This window comes from Mustela nigripes, chromosome 2 (assembly GCF_022355385.1).
Source record: "Mustela nigripes isolate SB6536 chromosome 2, MUSNIG.SB6536, whole genome shotgun sequence".
NCBI classification, from domain to species: Eukaryota; Metazoa; Chordata; class Mammalia; order Carnivora; family Mustelidae; genus Mustela; species Mustela nigripes.
The window spans coordinates 150,682,743-150,704,578 of NC_081558.1; the positions used below are offsets into that span (position 1 = coordinate 150,682,743).

General features: G+C 34.8%; 1 protein-coding gene across 2 annotated transcripts in view; it reads left to right on the top strand.

The window, feature by feature from the left end:
• The window catches only part of ATR (ATR serine/threonine kinase), a 90,806-nt gene that overhangs the window by 61,725 nt on the left and 7,245 nt on the right, over positions 1–21,836 (top strand). For both annotated transcript variants that reach the window (XM_059391812.1, XM_059391813.1), the window contains 10 exons: positions 1,528–1,707; positions 2,151–2,310; positions 4,788–4,967; positions 8,850–8,992; positions 9,888–9,985; positions 10,922–11,154; positions 12,254–12,388; positions 13,886–14,086; positions 16,069–16,212; positions 19,852–20,002. In XM_059391812.1, coding sequence (XP_059247795.1) covers positions 1,528–1,707; positions 2,151–2,310; positions 4,788–4,967; positions 8,850–8,992; positions 9,888–9,985; positions 10,922–11,154; positions 12,254–12,388; positions 13,886–14,086; positions 16,069–16,212; positions 19,852–20,002 — 1,625 coding nt within the window. The remainder of the gene's footprint in view (positions 1–1,527; positions 1,708–2,150; positions 2,311–4,787; positions 4,968–8,849; positions 8,993–9,887; positions 9,986–10,921; positions 11,155–12,253; positions 12,389–13,885; positions 14,087–16,068; positions 16,213–19,851; positions 20,003–21,836) is intronic.

Consider the following 21,836-nt stretch of genomic DNA (forward strand, 5'->3'; position numbering starts at 1 on the left):
GTTTAGTTTTTTTTTTTTTTAAAGATTTTATTTATTTATTTGACAGAGAGATTACAAGTAGGCAGAGAGGCAGGCAGAGAGAGAGAGGAGGAAGCAGGCTTGCTGCTGAGCAGAGAGCCCGATGCGGGACTCGATCCCAGGACCCTGAGATCATGACCTGAGCCAAGGCAGCAGCTTAACCCACTGAGCCACCCAGGCGCCCTGTTTTGTTTAGTTTTTAAGTAATCTCTATGCCCACCATGGGACTCGAACTCACAACCCTGAGATCAAGAGTCACATGCTGTACCAACTGAGCCACCCAGGTGCCCCTCACCCTTTAGTTTTTAAAAAATATTCTAATACATATTACTTTCATTGGAAAGGGAATTATGAGAGACTTCTAAAAAATAAGAAAAATATTTTATATTCATCCTTTTGTAATGTCATATTGTACTTGCTCTGTAACTAACCTAAGCAGTGTAGACCTCTGTGCCCTGGCACTTTGGTGCTCAGTACTTGTTAGTTTCTTCTCCTTCTTATTTAGAAATGCATTTGACATTTTCCTCGCCAAAAATATAGGCATTATCTAGTAGAAAGGAAAATTAACTTTTAGAGGTAAGGAAGAAAATGAAAAACATTTCAGGTATGTTAGTTCACCTGAGGAAAAATAATAAATGTTATAATTTAAAAAATACTTCAGAACATTTTTTTTTCTTTAATTTAGAAGAATTTACTGTAGTTTGTATTGGCCCCTTTGGTAGTAGCTTAATGAAACTGTAGATTGGACCACTGAGATTCTTTTCTGTAGCTGCTCAACTGTGTCCTTGAACACTGAGTCATAGACACTGAGTATTATAAATGGAAAAAAGGTAGTGTGTGTCATGAGTGTTTCCATCATTCTTAGAAAAAAATTGATCATTTCACATTTTTTTGCCAGTATCTACTATGTCTGGTCCTCTTGTAGATGCACCAGCAGTATATGCACATATTTCTTTTTTTATAATGGACCTATATATATATTTTTGTTGTTATATAGGTAATAAAATTTGATTTTCATACACTTGAATTTAGTTTTATATACTCTTCTCCAATTTAATTAATAGGGATTTGGGGACCATAGCAAACCACTAAACATTTGAATCAACATAAGTTGTGTTTTATATCCAATTTAAATAGATAAAAATGTTACTGTTTATATACCAAGAATATATAATGGCTAAAGTTCTTCCAAAGAAAACCTCACATTTCAGATTCCCCTTTTTTTTTTTAAGATTTTATTTATTTGTTTGACGGATAGAGATGACAAGGCAGGCAGAGAGAGCAGGGTGGAAAGGAGGCTCCCTGTTGAGCAGAGAGCCTGATGCGCACAGCTCAGTCCCAGGACCCTGGGGCTCATGACTTGAGCCGAAGGCAGAGGCATAACCTACTGAGCCACCCAGATGCCCCCACATTTCAGATTCTTCATGGCTAATTTGAGTGTTTACTTTGTATATGAGATTAATAGGCTGAATATGATAACATTTTAACATGGGCTCTATCTGTCTCCAGGTTGCACATGTTGTGTGAGTTGGAGCATAGCATCAGACCACTTTTTCACCAGTTGCCAGGTGACAGTTCTCAAGAAGATTCTCTAAACTGGGTAGCTCGACTAGAAATGACCCAGAATTCCTACAGAGCCAAAGAGCCCATCCTGGCTCTCCGGAGAGCTTTATTAAGTCTCAACAAAAGGTTTTTCATATTTCTTTTTTTTTTTTGCATGTCAGTAATCATGAATTTCTATTATATTTATATTTGCATATTACTTGGAAGTATTTATCTTTCTTAATTTTTTCTCCAATATATATTTTTCTGTTATAATTTGTCAAAGCAATACTGTGTAAGTTGAAATGAACCTAGAGCTTGAAAATTACTTTCATATGCAGTGTATCATTTTTATTGTTAAAATATCTGGGAGAGATACAGATACAAGTCAGTATTAGAGTTTTCATAGACTTATTACTGAAAAAATTAAACACGCTAAGAAAATTAAAATCAGTTTTTTAACAAATTAATCTTCTTTGATTTCTTTGAAATAGTAATTGAGAAGGTTCCATGTTAGGAAGAGATATTTTTAGTTAAATTGTTGAATATACTTAATGCTCTTTCCCCCTGTTTTTGTCACATTCATATAGACCAGATTACAATGAAATGGTTGGAGAATGCTGGCTACAGAGTGCCAGAGTAGCTAGAAAAGCCGGTCACCACCAGACAGCCTACAATGCTCTCCTTAATGCTGGAGAATCACGACTTGCCGAACTGTATGTCGAAAGGGCAAAGTGGCTATGGTCCAAGGTAATGGCCAAGAGAACGTCCTCATGTATATGTATTCTATTGTAGATTATCGCTAATCCACATTAAGAGTCATTTTCTGTCGTCTTTTATCATTCTACCATAATTCTACCATAAGAAGAAACTATTCCTTCTTTCCTGAAGTTCCTAAATGTCTTTCCATTTCAAGTTGAAAGTGCAGTTCTTTCAGTTTTCATCTCTTTTCCTTTTTTTTCCCCTTGAGGGAAGCAGCCAATTTTTACTTTGCTTTTACCTCCCATATATATACGTGGAGCACATAGTAGGCACTCAAAAAATATTTCTTAAATGAAAATAACATTGTTCACTACCAACATCCTTGGTAGATAATTAGTCCACTTGTATTGTCAAGATTAATTTCTGATCTAGCCTATCAGAAAAGACTTAGTATAAGAAAAAAAGTTCCTAGCCATTCCTAGGTTGAAGCAATAGTAATGAAAAGGAGGCTTTTTGAGTATCTGAACTACTTGCAAAGATTATGCGCTAGATTTAAATTGTTATTACTTACATATCTCCTTATGCTTGCAACCAGTCTAGAATTAGTTGTAAGCATTGCATGTTCTGAAGTTGACATTTAGCAGCTACAGCTGGTTCCATCTGTGATTACGGAGGCAAAAATAATGATTCAGCCTATACTTGTCAGAAGCTGGTCGTTTTCTGAGCTAGTACTAGTCTATGTATTGTAATACCTTAAATTCAATGTGTTCAAAATGCAGTTGATGATTTACCATTCAATAACTGCTTCTCCTATATTCTTTGTTTTTCTAAATAGAATTCTTTGTATCCTCTCATCTAAGACACAAATCTAGGCATCATTTTGAACTTCTTCCTCTCCCTCATTTCCACCTGCAGGTGGAGACTAAATTTTCCTTCGAAATATCTTTTGATTTTTTTTCTTCAAGTAAACTCTACCTCCAACCTGAATCTCAAACTCACAACCCTGAGATCAAGAGTTGCAGGCTTGGGGTGCCTGGGTGACTCAGCTGGTTAATCTTCTGACTCTTGATTTTAGCTCAGATCATGATCTCATGATCTCAGGGTTGTGAGATAGAACCTCACACACACTCTCTTTAAAGAAAAAAAAAGAGTTCCATGCCCTACCAACTGAGCCACCTAGGCACCCCATCTTTTGATATTTTGATACAAACTTCAAGTTATAAAATAAATAAGTCATAGTATACGGTACAGCATAGTAACTGTAGTTAATAATGACTTATTGCATATTTGAAAGTTAAAAAGAAAACATCTTTTGAGTCTTCTCTTACTTATCTGTGCTTTCATTCATGCTCTTAGCATTTATAGCCTCTAATAATATTAATAGCCTTTTTATTTCAGTCTCCCTATTTCTCTATGCACATGACTCTAGTTTGTGATCTTTTTAAAATGCACATTGAATTATGTAGCTCCTCTTATTAAAATTTTTTGAAGTATTCTTCATCCCTTTATGTTGAAGTCTGAACTCTAGAAAGTATACAAGGCTTTTTCTGATTGAGTTCCAGTCCACCTCTTCAGCTTCATGTATCACTCACTACCTCAAATCCTTTGGGCTTTAGCTAAAATTCACCTTTTCCAAGTAGACTTATTATTCCTTTTTTTTTTCCTTAACCCTGAGATCAAGACGTGAGCTAAGATTGAGAGTCAGATGCTTAACGGACTGAGCTACCGAGGTGCTCCAAATTATTACTTCTTTTTTTTTTTTTTTAAGATTTTAATTTATTCATTTTACAGACAGAGATCACAAGTAGGCAGAGAAGCAGGCAGAGAGAGAGAGGGAAACAGGATCCCTGCTGAGCAGAGAGCCCGATGTGGGGCTCTATCCCAGGACCTTGAGATCATGACCTGAGCCGAAGGCAGAGGTTTTAACCCACTGAGCCATCTAGGCACCCCAAATTGTTACTTCTTTTACCAAGAATGTCCTTCCCTGAATTCACTCACTTCCAGGAAGATTGCTACTCATTCTTTAAAACCTAATTCAAATTTTTCTCATTTGGTAACTTTTCCTGAATGCTGTTCTCCTTCATTTTTCTTTATCTTCACATAGATTTAGGGGATTCCCTTCTCTGTCCTTAGTAATACCTATATATTTTCCTCTGTTAATAGTTTTTAACGTTGTATTGCTGTTTTACATTATCTGTTTCCTCACTTGATTATGAACTTTATTAAGCCAGAAATTTTGATTTATTCATGTTTGTTTAGCCCCAGTCATCTATATATATCTTCAGTTCCTTGTACTTCTATTGACCATAAAAATGAGTGAATAGATGAATGAATATGAGTTCTCTATGAAATGAAGCAATGCTTCCTTTTTAAGATTTTACTTTCGTAGGAGGGAAATGAGAGATGAACATGAAATTAAAAAATTTATACATAAAACATACTTAATGAACTTCAAGTACTAATGACTTTGTTTTTCAGAAAACAGAAATATCTTAAAAGGCTTGTTGTTGCCATTTTCCTTTTAGGGTGATGTTCATCAGGCACTAATTGTTCTTCAGAAGGGTGTTGAATTGTGTTTTCCTGAAAATAAAACACCAACTGAGAGTAAGAACATGTTAATCCATGGCCGAGCTATGCTACTAGTGGGCCGATTTATGGAAGAAACAGCTAACTTTGAAAGCAATGCAGTTATGAAAAAATATAAGGCAAGTACATGTATAATGCAGTTTCATTAAGAACTCAATCTTTTTTTTTTTAATTTTGAAAATGTATAAAATGATTTTATTTTATTTATTTTTAAAGATTTTATTTATTTATTTGACAGAGAGAGCACACAAGCAGGGGGAGCAGCAGGCAACGGGAGAGGGAAAAGCAGGCTCTTGGCCAAGCAGGGAGCCATATGTGGGGCTCCATCCCAGGAATCTGGGATCATGACCTGAACCAAAGGCAGACACTTATCCAACTGAGCTACCCAGGTGCCTCAGAAAAATGTATAAAATGATTTTAAAGTCCATATGGAAGAACACATGTATAAAAATAGCCAGGAGGGCGCCTGGGTGGCTCAGTGGGTTAAGCCGCTGCCTTCGGCTCAGGTCATGATCTCAGGGTCCTGGGATCGAGTCCCACATCGGGCTCTCTGCTCAGCAGGGAGCCTGCTTCCTCCTCTCTCTCTGCCTGTCTCTCTGCCTACTTGTGATCTCTGTCTGTCAAATAAATAAATAAAATCTTAAAAAAAAAAAATAGCCAGGAAACTTTTTTACTTTTTAATATGTGGAGAACATAATAAGAATTAACACAAAGGAAATACACTCAAGAAACCACCACCCAGGTCAAAAAGTAGAACATTATTAACACTCTAGGATCCACCCTTTCACCCTCCTCAAAGTTAACCATACTGTATTCTGAAATTTTTTAAAGAAACACAATGCATACCTTCCTTACTAAGTATTAAACTTTACATGAATGGTGTTATAAGGGAGATACTTCCTAATAACCCATGAGTCAAAGAAGAAGTTGCAGTGGAAATTGAGAAGTTATCTGTAATGATAAAATAATTATAATAAACTGAATGATAATAAAATCTGACATAACAAAATCTGTAGGATGGGGGTCGCATCTGACTGGCTCAGTTGGAAAAGCATATGATTCTTGATGTTGGGATTATGAGTTCAAGCCCCACATTGGGTGTAGAGATTTCTAAAAACAATTAAAACTTTTTTAAAAAGTCCTGTAGAATTTGGGTAAAGCCATTCTTTAAAAGAATATAAAATTTTTATTTATGTGTTAGAGGAAAATAAAGCCCCAAAATTAATGAGCTAAGTATTCATCTTAAGGAGTTAGGAAAGGAACTAAAAAAGAGCAGAAGTGAAAACAAAGAATGTAGAAGCTCAGAAATAAAGTAAGAGCAGATGACTTTTAGAATTTGTGAGGCAAAGTGAGAAAAAGGAGTTCAACAGAGACAGTTCCAGATCTGTGCAGAAATCCCACTGCATCTTTGGCCTAATTCTGAGCTATGCAGGCAGAACTCAACTCTCTGTGAGGCCTGGCTGGAAACAATTATCAGGGAAAGAACAGTGACCTGGGGGTTGAGAATCGGGAGTGCTATAAAAAGAATAATTTCCAGGGTGTCTGGGTGGCTCAGTCATTAAGCGTTGCTTTCAGCTCAGGTCATGATCCCAGATCCTGACATTGAGCCCTGTATCGGGCTCCCTCCTCAGTGGGGAGCCTGCTTCTCCCACTCCCCCTTCTTGTGTTCCCTCTCTCACTGTCTCTCTCTCTCTGTCAAATAAGTAGATAAAGTCTTTTTAAAAAAAGAAGAACAACAACAACAGCAACAATTTCCAGAGCTTACATAGGATTGAGAATCATTCAGCATTCTATCAGCTAGGCAAGAGGCATCATTGCATACATGATATATAGAAACTCTCAAAGGGCGACACCTTAGAAATGGGTTTATTTAGCCCGAGACTAAAGGCTTCTCTACGTCCATCCTAAAAAAGCATCAATACATTAAAAGGATTAAGCTCATTTGCAAATAACATTACTGCCTACCCAATCAAAGTCTGCCACTCTTTAAAGGAAAATAACAAAATCTAAAACTCAACAACATAAAATGATCTGTGTCTGGCATCCAGTAAAAAAAATCACTCGATATGAGAGAATTTATGAGCCATACACAAAGAAATGTCAGTCAATAGCAATAGGCCCAGATACGTTAGAGATGATGGAATGGGCAGAAAATGACTTTAAAACACCTGTCATAAATATGTTTTAGATAAGGACTTTAAAATTACTGCCATAGGGGTGCCCGGGTGGCTCAATTGATTGAGCATTTGCCTTCAGCTCAGGTCATGATTCCAGGATCCTGGGATCAACTCTGCATCTGGCTCCTGCTCACCAGGAATCCCGCTTCTCCCTCTCCCTCTGCCAGCCACTGCCCTTGCTTGTGCTCTCTCCCTCACCCTCTCCATTAAATAAGTAAATAAAATCTTTTTATAAATAAATAAATAAAATCACTACCATAAATTTGCTTAAGCCTAGAGGAAAACATGACAGTGATGAGAGAAATGGAAGATATCCAGACAAACAAAAGATCTAGATGTGATAATTGATCAAACTATAAGATTTGTGTATTTTTCTGTATGTAAATTTTATTTTCCAAAATAAATATTAAAGACTTAAACCAGAAAAGAAGAAAGGAGGAGACAGGTAAGAGGAAAGGAGGGTAAAATGATGGTAAACCAGCCCGAGAAATACTTTTTAAAAGAAATTTTAATATGTTGCCTTATTCCCTTTGCTTCTATGACTAGATGGGGGAGGGATGCTGTGCCTGGTTGGGCATATGAATTCAGCATCTGTTCCATATATCTAGTCATGTCATTCTCTCCTCCCTCTGCAGACAGGGTGCTGTCTGTATATTTGCAGGATTAGGTTCAGGGAAAACTCAAGATCTCATTTATGTTCCTAGTTCAAACTATGTTCTCATACTTGCTTGAATTAAGAGTAGAACCTCATTTAAAAAAAAAATTTTTTTTTAAGATTTTATTTGTTTGACAGAGAGAGACATGCAAGAGAGGATAACAGAAGCAGGGGGAGTGGGAGAGGGAGAAACAGTGTTTCCGCCAAGCAGGGAGGCCGATGCAGGGCTCAATCCCAGGACGCTGGGATCATGACCTGAGTGGAAGGCAGATGCTCAATGACTGAGCCACCCAGACACCCCTCAAAAATTTTTTTGATAGTCTGCCATTCTGTATGTTTTGTTTCCATCACATTTCAAATAGTATTGTTTTTAAAATAAATACACAAATACTTAAAAGGCAGGGAAAGGGAAAGGAAATGAACAGGGGACAGAGTAGAAATGGCCAGAAAGGTAGGAGAAAACTTGGAAGATTGTGGCCTCACTAAAGCCAAGAGAAGAAAGTATTTCAAAGAGTAAGTGGTGTGGACAACAGAAACAGATGCTGAAGAGAGTTCAAATGAGATCAGAACTGGGAAGGATCTTTTAGATGCAAGGTGTTGCTTTTGGGGAATGCCAAAGACCGAAACCATGAAATAGTTTGAAGAGTGAATGAGAGATGAATTCTTAGAAACCTGATTTTAAAGGAGTTGGGAGGAAGGGCAATAACCCATGAAAGATCTTGGGAAAAAATACAGTGTAATTTTTTTAACCATATTTTTATGCTCCTAAAGCCCTATCCTCAGAGCTTTGATATTTTCCTTTCACAGAGATCTTTTTGATAATAAAAACATACATATAAATACTTTCATAGAATACTTTAGTCAATCTGGAAATTATTTTGATGACATATAATGTAGCAATATAAATGGAGTTGTCTTTCCTTAAATAGCTAATTATCCCAACACTGTTTCATGTTGGCCAGTGGACAACTCACTAGAACCAACCAGCCATCCCGAGAAAACCTTTCTAAGATAATTCTTTATCTAAATGAAAGAATCACTCTGCCTTTGACTTTGCTCTGCTTACATGTGGCTCTTATACTTTTTGATCCCTAATCATCTATTCATACTTTATTTCCCAGTATAGTATAGGGTTTTCTTAGGTGAGTATCTGGTGTTGTCTTTTATAGGATGTGACCTTATTTCTGCCAGAGTGGGAGGATGGGCATTTTTACCTTGCCAAGTACTATGACAAATTGATGCCCATGGTCACAGACAACAAAATGGAAAAGCAAGGTGATCTCATTCGGTATATAGTTCTTCATTTTGGCAGGTAAGTGTGAGAACTGATATGTGCTGATGAAATATGTAAAACAGACTCTTGATCTTGAACTGTTTTCACAGATTTTAGCATATTCAGGATGTTTTCTGCTTTACCACTGATTCAGTCTTTAACCTTAGATTAGATATTAAGTTTTTCTTTATATCAATCTTTATTCCTTTTAAAAAATAATTTATTAATAGAAAAAGTAAGGTGCATTTATATTTTTAAATTCAGTAGTACCAATATTATACAATGAAAATTAATTGTCCTTCCCATTCCAGACCCTAATCTCCTGAGTCCCCCCTATAAAATTCCAGAAGACCCTAAATATAATATATTTATTGGTTATAATTACCAGTGGAATGTCTCCTTTCTGCCCATTCTGCTAAGAAATACTATATATGAAAATACTTTTGACATTAGACTTCTAGAAAGAGCTTATCTCTTAGACTAGGTAACAGGTAAAATACAACTTGATTTTATATATTAGTGTATTATAATTACATAGCATATTATCTCATGCCTGTTTATATTTTCACATATTATTTCCTAAGAAGTAATAATGACATTCCACTCATTCTTTTTAAGATTTTGTTTATTTGAGAGAGCAAGTGAGCATATGAGCACGGGAGGGAGGGGCAGGAGGAGAAGCAAGCTGAGCAAGGAGTCTAATGCTCAGGACCAATCCCAGGACCCCGAGATCATGACCTGAGCCAAAGGCAGACACTTAACCAACTGAGCCACCCAGGTGCCCCATGTCAAGGATACTTTTGGATAATTATTTGATCTTGCGCAAACATTTTCTGTTTATATCTGTCAAGTGATAGTTTAAGTCTTTACATTTTAACTCTTATAATGTAAAAAAGAGCACTATGTTAATAGCATCTTTTCTATATAATTGCAGATCTCTTCAATATGGAAACCAATTCATATATCAGTCAATGCCACGAATGTTATCACTATGGCTTGATTTTGGTGCTAAAGCATATGAATGGGAAAAAGGTATAATTTTTTATGTAAAAGTTTTAAGGGATAAGAAAAAAAAATTTTTTTTTAAAGATTTTATTTATTTATTTGACAGACAGAGATCACAAGTAGGCAGAGAGGCAGGCTGAAAGAGAGAGAGGAAGAAGCAGGCAAAGAGCCCGATGTGGGACTCGATCCCAGGACCCTGGGATCATGACCTGAGCCGAAGGCAGCGGCCCAACCTACTGAGCCACCCAGGCGCCCCAGGGATAAGAAAAATTTTAACTTTGGTATAAAGTCACATTGGCTTGACAGTCTAACTTAAAAAAGCTAGGAATGAGTTTGATAATTTAAATTGAATATAAATGTGAGCAAGAATATTAACAAAGAGGAGAAACACTGAACACATAGACATAAGTTGTTGCAGTTCAAGGCTGCAAATGAGAATCTACTTAATCCTTCCTGAACCTAATACATATTGAGAGATACTAGTTTAAGCCAAATAATTTACCATAAAAGTTATAGTGGAGTGAGACTTGTTCTGTGTTTCTAGTGAAAATTAATAGCCCTTGAGTTTTTTAATGGCCCGAAATATGTTTTCCTATTTAGACAAAGACAACTATGTTCACAAATTGGCAAGTGATCTAGTTTTAGGTGTGGGAATAACATATATTGTAAGCCTTTTTTTTTTTTTTTTTTAAGATTTTATTTATTTATTTGGCAGCCAAGAGATCACAAGTAGGCAGAGAGGCAGGCAGAGAAAGAGAGAGAGGGAGAAGCAGGCTCCCTGCCGAGCAGAGAGCCCTACGCGGGGCTCAATCCCAGGACTGTGGTATCATGACCTGAGCCGAAGGCAGAGGCCTTACCCCACTGAGCCACCCAGGCACTCCTTGTAAAGCCTTTTTTAAAACAAAATTTTTCTTCTGTAAAATGAACTGATACACTGTTTTTTTAACTTTGATTTTTTTCCAGCTGGCCGTTCTGATCGTGTACAAATGAGAAATGATTTAGCTAAAATAAACAAGGTTATCACAGAGCACACAAATCACTTAGCACCGTATCAGTTTTTGACTGCTTTTTCACAGTTGATCTCCCGAATTTGTCATTCTCACGATGAAGTTTTTGTTGTCTTGATGGAAATTATAGCTAAAGTATTTCTAGCCTATCCCCAACAAGCAATGTGGATGATGACAGCTGTGTCAAAGGTAATCTAGTAATCACAGTAGTGTCTTTTTCCATTTTATATGGCATTGATTATTTAATGCTAATATGAAGATGCAAGTTCCAATGTTTCTTAGATTAGTAGCAAAACATAAGTTTTAAATATTTGAAAACAAGAGAAATTAAAGCATTATGTATCATGTTAAAATTCAGAAATATTCACCATATCAAATGAAAGGACTAAAATGTTAAGGTCAAAGAATTCAGTATGTTTTTTCTCTATGAAGTCAAATAAGTTAGTGCTTGGTATAAAATGTTAGCCTATTTTTTCAAAGTGTTTTATCCAAGCTATGAATTTAAGCTATTAATAATAGAAAACTTTGTTGCATTATTAATGGGTATTTATAAGATGGTAAATATATTTAATTATAAATATTTTAGAGAATTTGGAAAATGCACAGGTATAAAAAGGAAAATTAAAATTCACTAATACTATTAATATTCTTCTGTATTTTTGTATGTGTATTTTCTATGCATATTTTAATGCTAAGTTTGGATTATAGAGATATATAATTTGCTATATTTCACCTAACATTTTTACCATAGCATGTTCCTATGCATGAAATATTCTCTGAAGACACAATTTTAATAATTATATAAAGTTCTATGGTAGTTAGCTTATAATTATAATTAGTTAGCTTATAATTATTAGTAGTTAGCTTATAATTATTTTCTATAATTTATTTATTATTATTTATAATTATTTTCTATATTTCTATATTTTCTATATTTTCTATAATTTATTTAACTGCTCTATTTCCATTGTTTTGCTCTTATAATAAATATATCTAGATATATAAATATATCTAGATACATATATATCTAGATACATATATATTTATACTTATTTCTCATTATTCCACCAAGATAGAATGTAAGAAGAGAACTCATGAAGTCATAGGATAACAGCATTTTTGTGGTTGTTGATAGCATTGCCAAATTGATTCCCAGGAAATATGATCAGTATAAATTTGATCAGTATAAATTCTCATCATGAATACTTTTTAAATTGTATCTATCAAAATTCTGTTCAGTTTTGTTTTTTAAATCTCTCATAAAACTATATTAATTCTTTTATAACAGTCTTCTTATCCCATGCGTGTGAACAGATGCAAGGAAATCCTAAATAAAGCTATTCATATGAAAAAATCCTTAGAAAAATTTATTGGAGATGCAACTCGCCTAACAGACAAACTTCTGGAATTGTGCAATAAACCGGTATGATCATAAATCTTCCCACTTACAGACCAGTGTTGGATCATTATAAAAAACTTCTCTTATGATTTTAGCTGGTTTTCTTTCATTCGATTTAATTAAGTTAAAATTCTAACATAAGTAGGTATACACATACATAAAAATTCATTAAATTGTATACTTAAAAATATGCAATTTATCTTAATAAAATGGTCTTTAAAATTTCTAAAGCTCTTCTTAGTGTAGATTCTGAGGGTAAATTATCCATATTAATTAGAAATAATTTAAGTAGAGGGGTATGAAATAAGTCATAAAAATATAAATATGTAAAATATTCAAAGTCATTTCTGTTATTGTTTTGTGTCATATCTTTAAATTTTCAGAATTTATTACATTAACCTACATATATGAGAGGAAAGATGATTGGAGTTTTGGTTTTCATTTCATTTCATTTCATTCTGCCAGTACATACTTATTTCATTGCCTCTTGGCAGCATTAATGCTAAGTGAAACGAAGATAAAGAAGACATGCTCTCCTGCATAGAGGTGCTGATAGTATTGTAGGGAGCTAAGGAGATGGTTATTATCTAGTTTAATAACTACTTTTTTCAGTATACTTGACTATGAACAACACGCTTATAGGGGTAACACTCTTTTACTCAAGGAAATAGAAGGGAAGAAACACTAAACATATGTATAGAAAAGGTAAAAGTAAGGAATAAGGATAGTTAGGAGGAAGGGGAAAGAGAGTCTTTACAGTTAAATAGCTAGATTTCACTTTACAAATATTTAGTCTATTAGCTGTTTATAGTGAGAAAATAAAGACTAATCTCTTTTTTACCTTCCCTTCATCAATAAAAACCTTGAAAGAGTAAACTGCTTTTGTTATCTATTTTAGTCCTTTTTGAGTAACAAATGTTACGATAATGGCTAATATTTATTAAACACTGGCACTTTTTTAAGTGCTTTACATGTGCAAGTTTTTCAGTGCTTTATCTGAAATTTTTGTGGCCAGCTAGGCTGCATTTAGGAATTCAGAATTTTTCAGATTTTTCAAGGTAATATAATAGTGTATGTACTCAATATTCAGTGTCCCTACTGAGAGTATTCTGATAGAGTATCCCATAATCAGTTACATAACAGTTTCTGCAGTGAAATGTAGTAATCTTTACTCAGGTTAATCTTTGCTCAGGTTATCATTTTGCTGCCTAAGGAGATTTGGTACAAAAAAGGCTTGATTTCCACAGCTCTTTGGATTTTGGAATGTCTGATAAATAGATTGTAGGCCTTTATTATCTCTATTAGTCATTAAAAGTCCACTGGTATAGGTACTATTATTGATAAGGCAAAAGAGTGCAGAGGGTAAATGAGATATATAACAAACTCTTAGAAAACTGCTGACTGCTTAACCATCGTAACTAAAATATTGTAAAAGTAAAAAATTTGTTTTGGTTGAGAATAAGTGTTCTGTAATTCAAGGTAAACCCATGAAAATTAAAATGTACTGTTTTCTTTCCCCAGGTGGATGGAAGTAGTTCCACATTAAGCATGAGCACTCATTTTAAAATGCTTAAAAAGCTGGTAGAAGAACCAACATTTAGTGAAATCCTCATTCCTTTACAATCAGTCATGATACCTACTCTTCCATCAATTCCAGGTGCCCATGCTAACCATGAGCCATTTCCTGGGCATTGGGCCTATATCGCAAGCTTTGATGATATGGTAAACTTCAATATTATGTAACTGTAACTGTGATTTTTAAATTTAGTTAAGTTAAAAACTTCAAATTGGGTTTTTTTTTTAAGTGTTATTCTCGGAGACTAAGTGCATTTTTTTTTCCTTTTAGATATCTTATTTATTTATTTGAGAGAGAGAGTTTGAAAGGGTCAGAGGGAGAACCAGGCTCCCCACTGAGCAGGGAGTCTGATGCAGGACTCCATCCTGGGACTCCGTGATCATGACCTGAGTTGAAGGCAGTCGTTTAACCAACTGAGTCACCCAGGTGCCCCCTAAGTGCATTTTATTTGCAAAGAAAAAAACTACTAGAAATACAGAAAAGTAAAACTCTCTTATACTGATGGGATAAAATTGAATGTTAAAAATCCCATGTTCTCAATATCTGTGACCTATAAAGATATCCATATGGAAAAGATTGATACTTTTCCAATGTATATTATGAAGAATGAGAGCCATGCATCTTAAATAGCATAATAGAGAGATGGTTCTTTCACCATTTTTAGCTTTCTATGTCTTCCAGTGATCACCTTTTCTCTCCTAAGCTTCTCTGGTACATATTGCTAACATTATGTGTCTGTTTCTAATCAGTTACTACCTTTGTACTGTCAACTTTTCAACTATCTTTTCATCTTATCTTCTCCAGTGTATCTTATAAGATACACAGCATTCATGCTTATTCTCCTTTTAATCTTGTACTAGGACAAGATTGTACTTAAAAAAAAAAAACAACCATGTTAAACTGAGTATTTTGAATTTTTTTAGATGCTTATATTGTTTTAGTATATTTCTATTTTTCACAATTTGATTTTTTCATGCTTTCTTTCATCCTGAAAATGGAGAACAAAATACTTTGTTTATACTTCAGGAGGAAGTAAAATTCAGCTAAGAAGAGCTTGATTTTTTTTAAGTATAACATGTGACTATGAATATGTGACTATTTTAAAGAAGTGGTACTAGAGCATTTCTAAGTAAATACTTTTGAAAACTGTTTGTTCCAGTAATTCTGTGTATCAAAACATTTGTTTAATTGCTTCAGAGCCAGTTACTAAACCACATAATGAAATAATTCTTACTTACAGTCATGCTTTATTTTTAACTTAATAGTATTCAGTTTATTAACTCACCTCATTAGGTGGACTTGATTTTGGAAGAGTTTCTTTTTTCTTTTCCTTTTTTTTTTTTTTTAAGATTTTATTTATTAATTTGACACACATAGGTCACAAGTAGGCAGAGAGGAGGAAGCAGGCTCCCTGCAGAGCAGAAAGCCAGATGTGGGGCTTGATCCTAGGACCCTGAGATCATGACCTGAGCTGAAGGCAGAGGCTTAACCCACTGAGCCACCCAGGCACCACTGAAAGAGTTTCTTTTTTCAAAAATCGAGTTAAATTAAATTGTTAACATTTCTTACCATTAAAGACTTAAAAACAGTGTCTCCAGCTCTCAAGACAGGTTCCAAAAATCTTTAAGGGGCGCCTGGGTGGTTCAGTCAGTTGAGGGGCTTCCTTTGGCTCATGTCATGATCGTGTGGTCCTGGGATCCAGACCTTTATCAGGCTCCTGCTCAGTGGGGAGTCAGCTCCTCCCCTTCCCTTTGTCCCTCCTTGCTGCTCGCTCATGCTCCCATATGCTCTCTCTCTCTCAAATAAATCTTTAAAAAAAAAAAAAATCTTTTAAATATTGTGGCTGTCCTGAAGATGCTGCCTAAATTTGGATGTGTAAGTACTTATATTGCTAATTAAGTATTCCTTTTACTTTATAACCATTCCTAATGGTTGACAGTGGGTCTCTATTCATGGGTATTCTTTTTATAGACCATCCGTGATTATGATAAAAGAAATTATTAAAATAATACACTTACTACACAGTATAGGTTATTATATTCTTTTTGTTAGGTAACACAATATTTACACATAAAAATTTAAACAAAGAATCTTGACCTTAACTTATATATAACTTATTATCTTTTAGGTGGAAATTCTTGCTTCTCTTCAGAAACCAAAGAAGATCTCTTTGAAAGGATCAGATGGAAAATTCTACATCATGATGTGTAAGCCAAAAGATGACCTGAGAAAGGATTGTAGACTAATGGAATTCAATTCCTTGATTAATAAGGTTTGGAGATAGTTTGCTTTAATTTTAGAATTACTCTACTATCATGTGATAAGAGCTTTTCATAATGCAGATAGACCATTGTTAAAAAGAGAATGAAATGTACTCTTTTTTGTTTTAATTGTTTTATTGGGATAAGACTTATATTTTAACCAGTTGAGTTCAGTTCAGTGACATTAAGAACATACACATTTTTGTACAACTATCACCATCATCCCTCTGCAGAACATTTTTCATCTTCCCAAACTGAAACTCCTTAGTCAGTAAACAATAACTTCTCATTCCCTTCCTCCTCAGCCTCTGGTAACCACTGTTCTACTTACTCTGTCATGAATTTGACTATTCTAGATACCTTGTAGAAGTTGAATCATATATATTTTATGCCTTTTTACTGGCTTATTTCACTTAGCATTGCCTTCAGCGTTCATGAATGTTATATTATGTGTCAGAATTTTTTCCCGAGTAAGGCTGAATAATATACAACTGTATGTAGATACTGCATTTTGTTTATTCATTCATCTATCAGTGGACACTTGGGTTGCTTCCACTTTTTGCTATTGTGAATAATAAATAGCTCTTTGAATCCCTTCTTCAGTTTTGAGTATTTATCCAGAAATGGAATTGCTGGTTTCATGTAATTTTTACTTTAAAAAATAACATTACTCTGAGGTTGCTGGGGGGTTGGTGGGGGAGTAGGGACAGGGTGGTTGGATTATGGATATTGAGGAGGGTATGGGCTATGGTGAGTGCTGGGAAATGTGTAAGCCTGATGATTCACAGACCTGTACCCCTGGGGCAAATAATACATTATATGTTAATAAAAATAATTTTAAAAATAAAAACAGTGTTAGCAATTCTCAAACAAAACCCACATTACTTTTATTATATTGAGAAAAACATGTAGTGCATGTTAGGGAAAATATTTTCTATTTAATGTTTAAATTATCTGTAATAGACTCTATCAGATGTGTTTGTTTTAGTGTTAGACAAAAGATATTGGGTTCTATTTTGGGATTTTTTTGTTTTGTTTTTAAATGATTTACTTATTTCAGAGAGAGTATACAGGGGCGGAGAGGGGCAGAGGGAGAGGGAGAGAGAGAATCTCAGGCAGATGCCCTGCTGAACACAATCCTGATTCAGGGCTTGATCTCACAACCCTGAGCTTATGACCTGAGCCGAAATCAAGAGTTGGATGTTTAACCAACTGAGCCACACAGCTGTCCCACGTTCTCTTTTTATCAGCACACCCCTTGGAAGTGATCATTAGTATTTTTTTTGATTCATTTGGTAAGTGCTTGATTTCTGTCTCAGAGATGATGTGAGAAATTTTACTAATTTTATGGATGACCTTAGGTATTTTGATTATTCTGTGGCCAGGTATTTGTAAATGCATAGCAGCTATTTTTTCTATTGGTGAAAATTAAACCATACAATAGAAAGATGAAATTTAATTATTTTTTAAGTAAACTTCTTGTCCCTCCTCTATCCTCTCCCCATATTTCACCGGCATCTCTTTTATTAGCAGGAAAATTTATGGACTTTCAACATAGAAAAGATGCAGCAATAGATAACTTAATTTTTAGAAAAGAATAACTATGGTTTGTACTTAGTGTAACCAAAAATAATTTTAAAAATATTAATATGACATTAAAAACCCATTTCAAAGGCACTAGGAAGCATTATTTTTTATTTAAAATGCTTAGTAAATTGGTAACCTAATTCACTGACCATTAGTATGTTCATCCGAATCTCCCTTTAGTGTTTTTCTGGTTAGGGGTATCAACTGGCCTGGCTTTACTTTATAAATTTATCTTAATCAGCTTTGTCACTGATTATTGCATTACTGTTCCATCACATTGCTATGGTAAGATACAGTAGCCTGATTGTGAAAAACTACAGTCTATATTGGACTAGGGGACCACAAACTGATCTCTACATGTCATTTTTTTTTCTTTTTTTGTATATTTTTTTATTAACATATAATATATTATTTGACTCAGGAGTACGGGTATGTAAATCGTCAGGCTTACACACTTCACAGAACCCACCATTTCACATACCCTCCCCAATGTCCATAACCCAACCACCTTCTCCATAACCCCCTCCCTCTAGCAACCCTCAGTTTGTTTTGTGAGATTAACCCTCAGTATGGTTTGTCTCCCTCCTTATCCTATCTTGTTTCATTTTTTCCTTCCCTACCCTCCAAACCTCCCACGTTGCCTCTCAAATTCCTCATATCAGGGAGATCATATGATAATTGTCTTTCTCTAATTGACTTATTTCTCTCAGCATAATACCCTCTAGTTCCATCCATATCATTGCAAATGGCAGGATTTCATTTCTTTTGATGGCTGCATAGTATTCCATTGTATATGTATACCACATCTTCTTTATCCATTCATCTGTTGATGGACATCGAGGTTCTTTCCATAGTTTGGCTATTGTGGACATTGCTGCTATAAACATTTGGGTGCACATGCTCCTTTGGATCATTGCATTGGTATCTTTAGGGTAAATACCCAGTAGTGCGATTGCTGGGTTGTAGGGTAGCTCTGTTTTCAACTTTTTGAGGAACCCCCATACTGTTTTCCAGAGTGGCTACACCAGCTTGCATTCCCACCAACCATTTAGGAGTGTTCCCCTTTCTCCACATCCTCGCCAACACCTGTCATTTCCTGACTTATCAGTTTGAGCCATTCTGACCAGTGTGACGTGGTGTCTCACTGTGGTTTTGATTTGTATTTCCCTGATGCCAAGTGATGTTGGGCACTTTTCATGTGTCTGTTGGCCATTTGGATGTCTTCTTTGCAGAAATGCCTGTTCATATCTTCTGCCCATTTCTTGTTTGGATTATTTGTTCTTTGGGTGTTGAGTTTGATAAGTTCTTAACAGATTATGGCTACTAGCCCTTTATCTGATAATGCTGTTTGCAATATCTCTTTACATGTCATTCTAATACTGTACTGTTTGGCTGACATTTATATAATCAGTTTATTCCTGAAGTTTAAAATATGTTTTTGGTTAGTGACTGTGCTTTTTATTTGGACAGATTGCAATTATATTTGTGTGCTTAGTTTGTTTATTTCATACAGTTTCAGAATTATACAAAATACTGTTCATCTTTACCTAGAATAATTCAGGATTAATCTGATGAGATGTAAAAGGTTTCTTCTACTAGGAGACAGTTTTTCAAATGAAGCCATAATATTAAATTGCAAGAATAAAATGACATTTTGAGGTTATTACAAAACTCATACTTTTTGTTTAAATAATCAAAATTAAACAGCAGTCTTTGTGCCCAAGGACTTAATATTTCAGTAATATCTATAAAGCAATAAAAAAAATAAAAGAACATTTTGTTCTTGTTAAATATACAAGTATATTTTGAACACAGTATTGTTGTCACATTAACAGTGAATAATCAAAAAGAGTGACTTGCCTCACACATCTTTAATGATTTGGAAAAGACTATAGATACTATCCCAGTAGCTTCCTTTCCTATCATTTTGAAGAATTATTCATCTATACCACATAGTAAACTTTAACTGAGTTTCTTTTGCTATGAAATGAATAATCTTTAGATATATTTGACATGACATTTGGAAATTCTGAATTTTTAAGTTTATGTGTTTTTTTTAATAGTGCTTAAGAAAAGATGCAGAATCTCGTAGAAGAGAACTTCATATTCGAACGTATGCAGTTATTCCCCTGAATGATGAATGTGGGATTATTGAATGGGTTAACAACACTGCTGGCTTGAGACCTATTCTGACCAAACTATATAAGGAAAAGGGTACTAAAATTAATTCTTAAAATATAAATATATGGGGGTGCCTGGGTGGCTCAGTTGGTTGGGCAACTGCCTTTGGCTTGGGTCGTGGTCCCAGGGTCCTGGGATCGGGCCCCATGTCAGGCTCCTTGCTTGGCGGGGTGCCTGCTTCTCCCTCTCCCTCTGCCTGCTGCTATGCCTGCTTGTGTTCTCTCTCACTCTCTGTCAAATAAATAAATAAAATTTTAAAAAATACATATATATATATATATATATATATATATATGACTATAAAATCTGACAATATGCATAATTATTAAGATGATGTTATACCTTTTCTTGTATAAGCCATAGTAGAATTTCTAGGTCAAATGAGGCTCAATATACAGTAGTTCTTATGTGTTTTTCTTCCTAGTGTTTTATTCCCTTTCTTATCCTCATTATATCATTATCCCAAAAGAATTTGATGTAGCTTATAAGAATGTATGAATTTGATGTAGTTTTTAAGAATGTACACTAAAATTTGTTTCTTCACAAAGGTATTGGTTAGTGATTCGGAAACTACTTTATGTGTATACTCAACTTTAGCAAATAAATAAATATGTTATGGATAATGAGAACTAGCTTTTTCACTGTGAGAGAAAGAAAAGGAAAGGGAAGGCTAGAATAGAGCCACAGGTATTAGATTGGAATTAGAGTCTCTGCCTGGACAAATCTGGGATAATTTGGGCAACAAAATAAATAATGATATAGTATTAGATTAACTCATGGAATAAAATAAATAAACATGCTGGGACACCTGGGTGGCTCGGTGGGTTATAGCCTCTGCCTTTGGCTTAGGTCATGACCTCTGGGTCCTGGGATCAAGCCCCGCATCGGGCTCTCTGGTTAGCGGGAAGCCTGCTTCCCTTCCTCTCTCTCTGCCTGCCTCTCTGCCTGCTGGTGATCTCTGTCTGTCAAATAAATAAATATTTAAAATAAATAGACATGAATCCACACTCATATAAATAATTAAGTAGGGAAGTAGGAATAGTTCTTCCTTACAATAGAATTATAGTGAATAAATGTAGAGAAAATGATGGAAATGGAAAATAACCAATTAGCAAGTACCACAGTAATAATTGTTGCAGGCAATGAATATCAATGGATCCTAAAATGAATGAGCAAAAGTGTGATGAGAAACAGGTTATTTGTTGGGTCTCAGAATATCTCCCCACAGCATACTTATTATAAAGGGAAAAAAATAGTAACTTTAGAGTGGAGAAACAAAAATATAACTCTTTAAAAATGTCAAGGTAATGAAAGACAATGACAGAAATTTCCCAGATTTGAGGACATTAAGGAGACATGACAGCTGAATGTAATATGGGGTCCTGAGTTGGTCCTGGTCCAGAAAAAAGACAGTAGTGGGACAGTTGGTGAAATTTGAATAAGATCTGAAGGTTAGTCAATAACATTGTAACTATCAATTTCCTAATTTAGGTAATTGTGCTATTATTTAAAAAGACATGAACATTAAAAATAGCTAGGTGAAGAATATATGGGTATTCTTTGTATCACTATGCAATTTTGTTGTAAGTCTAGAACTATTTCGAAATAAAATTTTTATTGCATATGATGCAGTCTGTTATAAGTAAATAGATGAAGTTATCAGAATAATGTAGAAAATAAGTGTATTCATTTCCCTAGGGCTGCTGTAACAAAGTCCTACAAACAAAAGAAATGTATTTTCTCACAGTTTGGTAGGCTATGAATCCAAAATCTTGGTGTCAGTAAGGCCAGATCTCTCATAGCTCTAGGTGAGAATCTCTTTCAAGACTTTCTGTCAGCTTCTGCTATCTCCAGCAATCTTTGATGT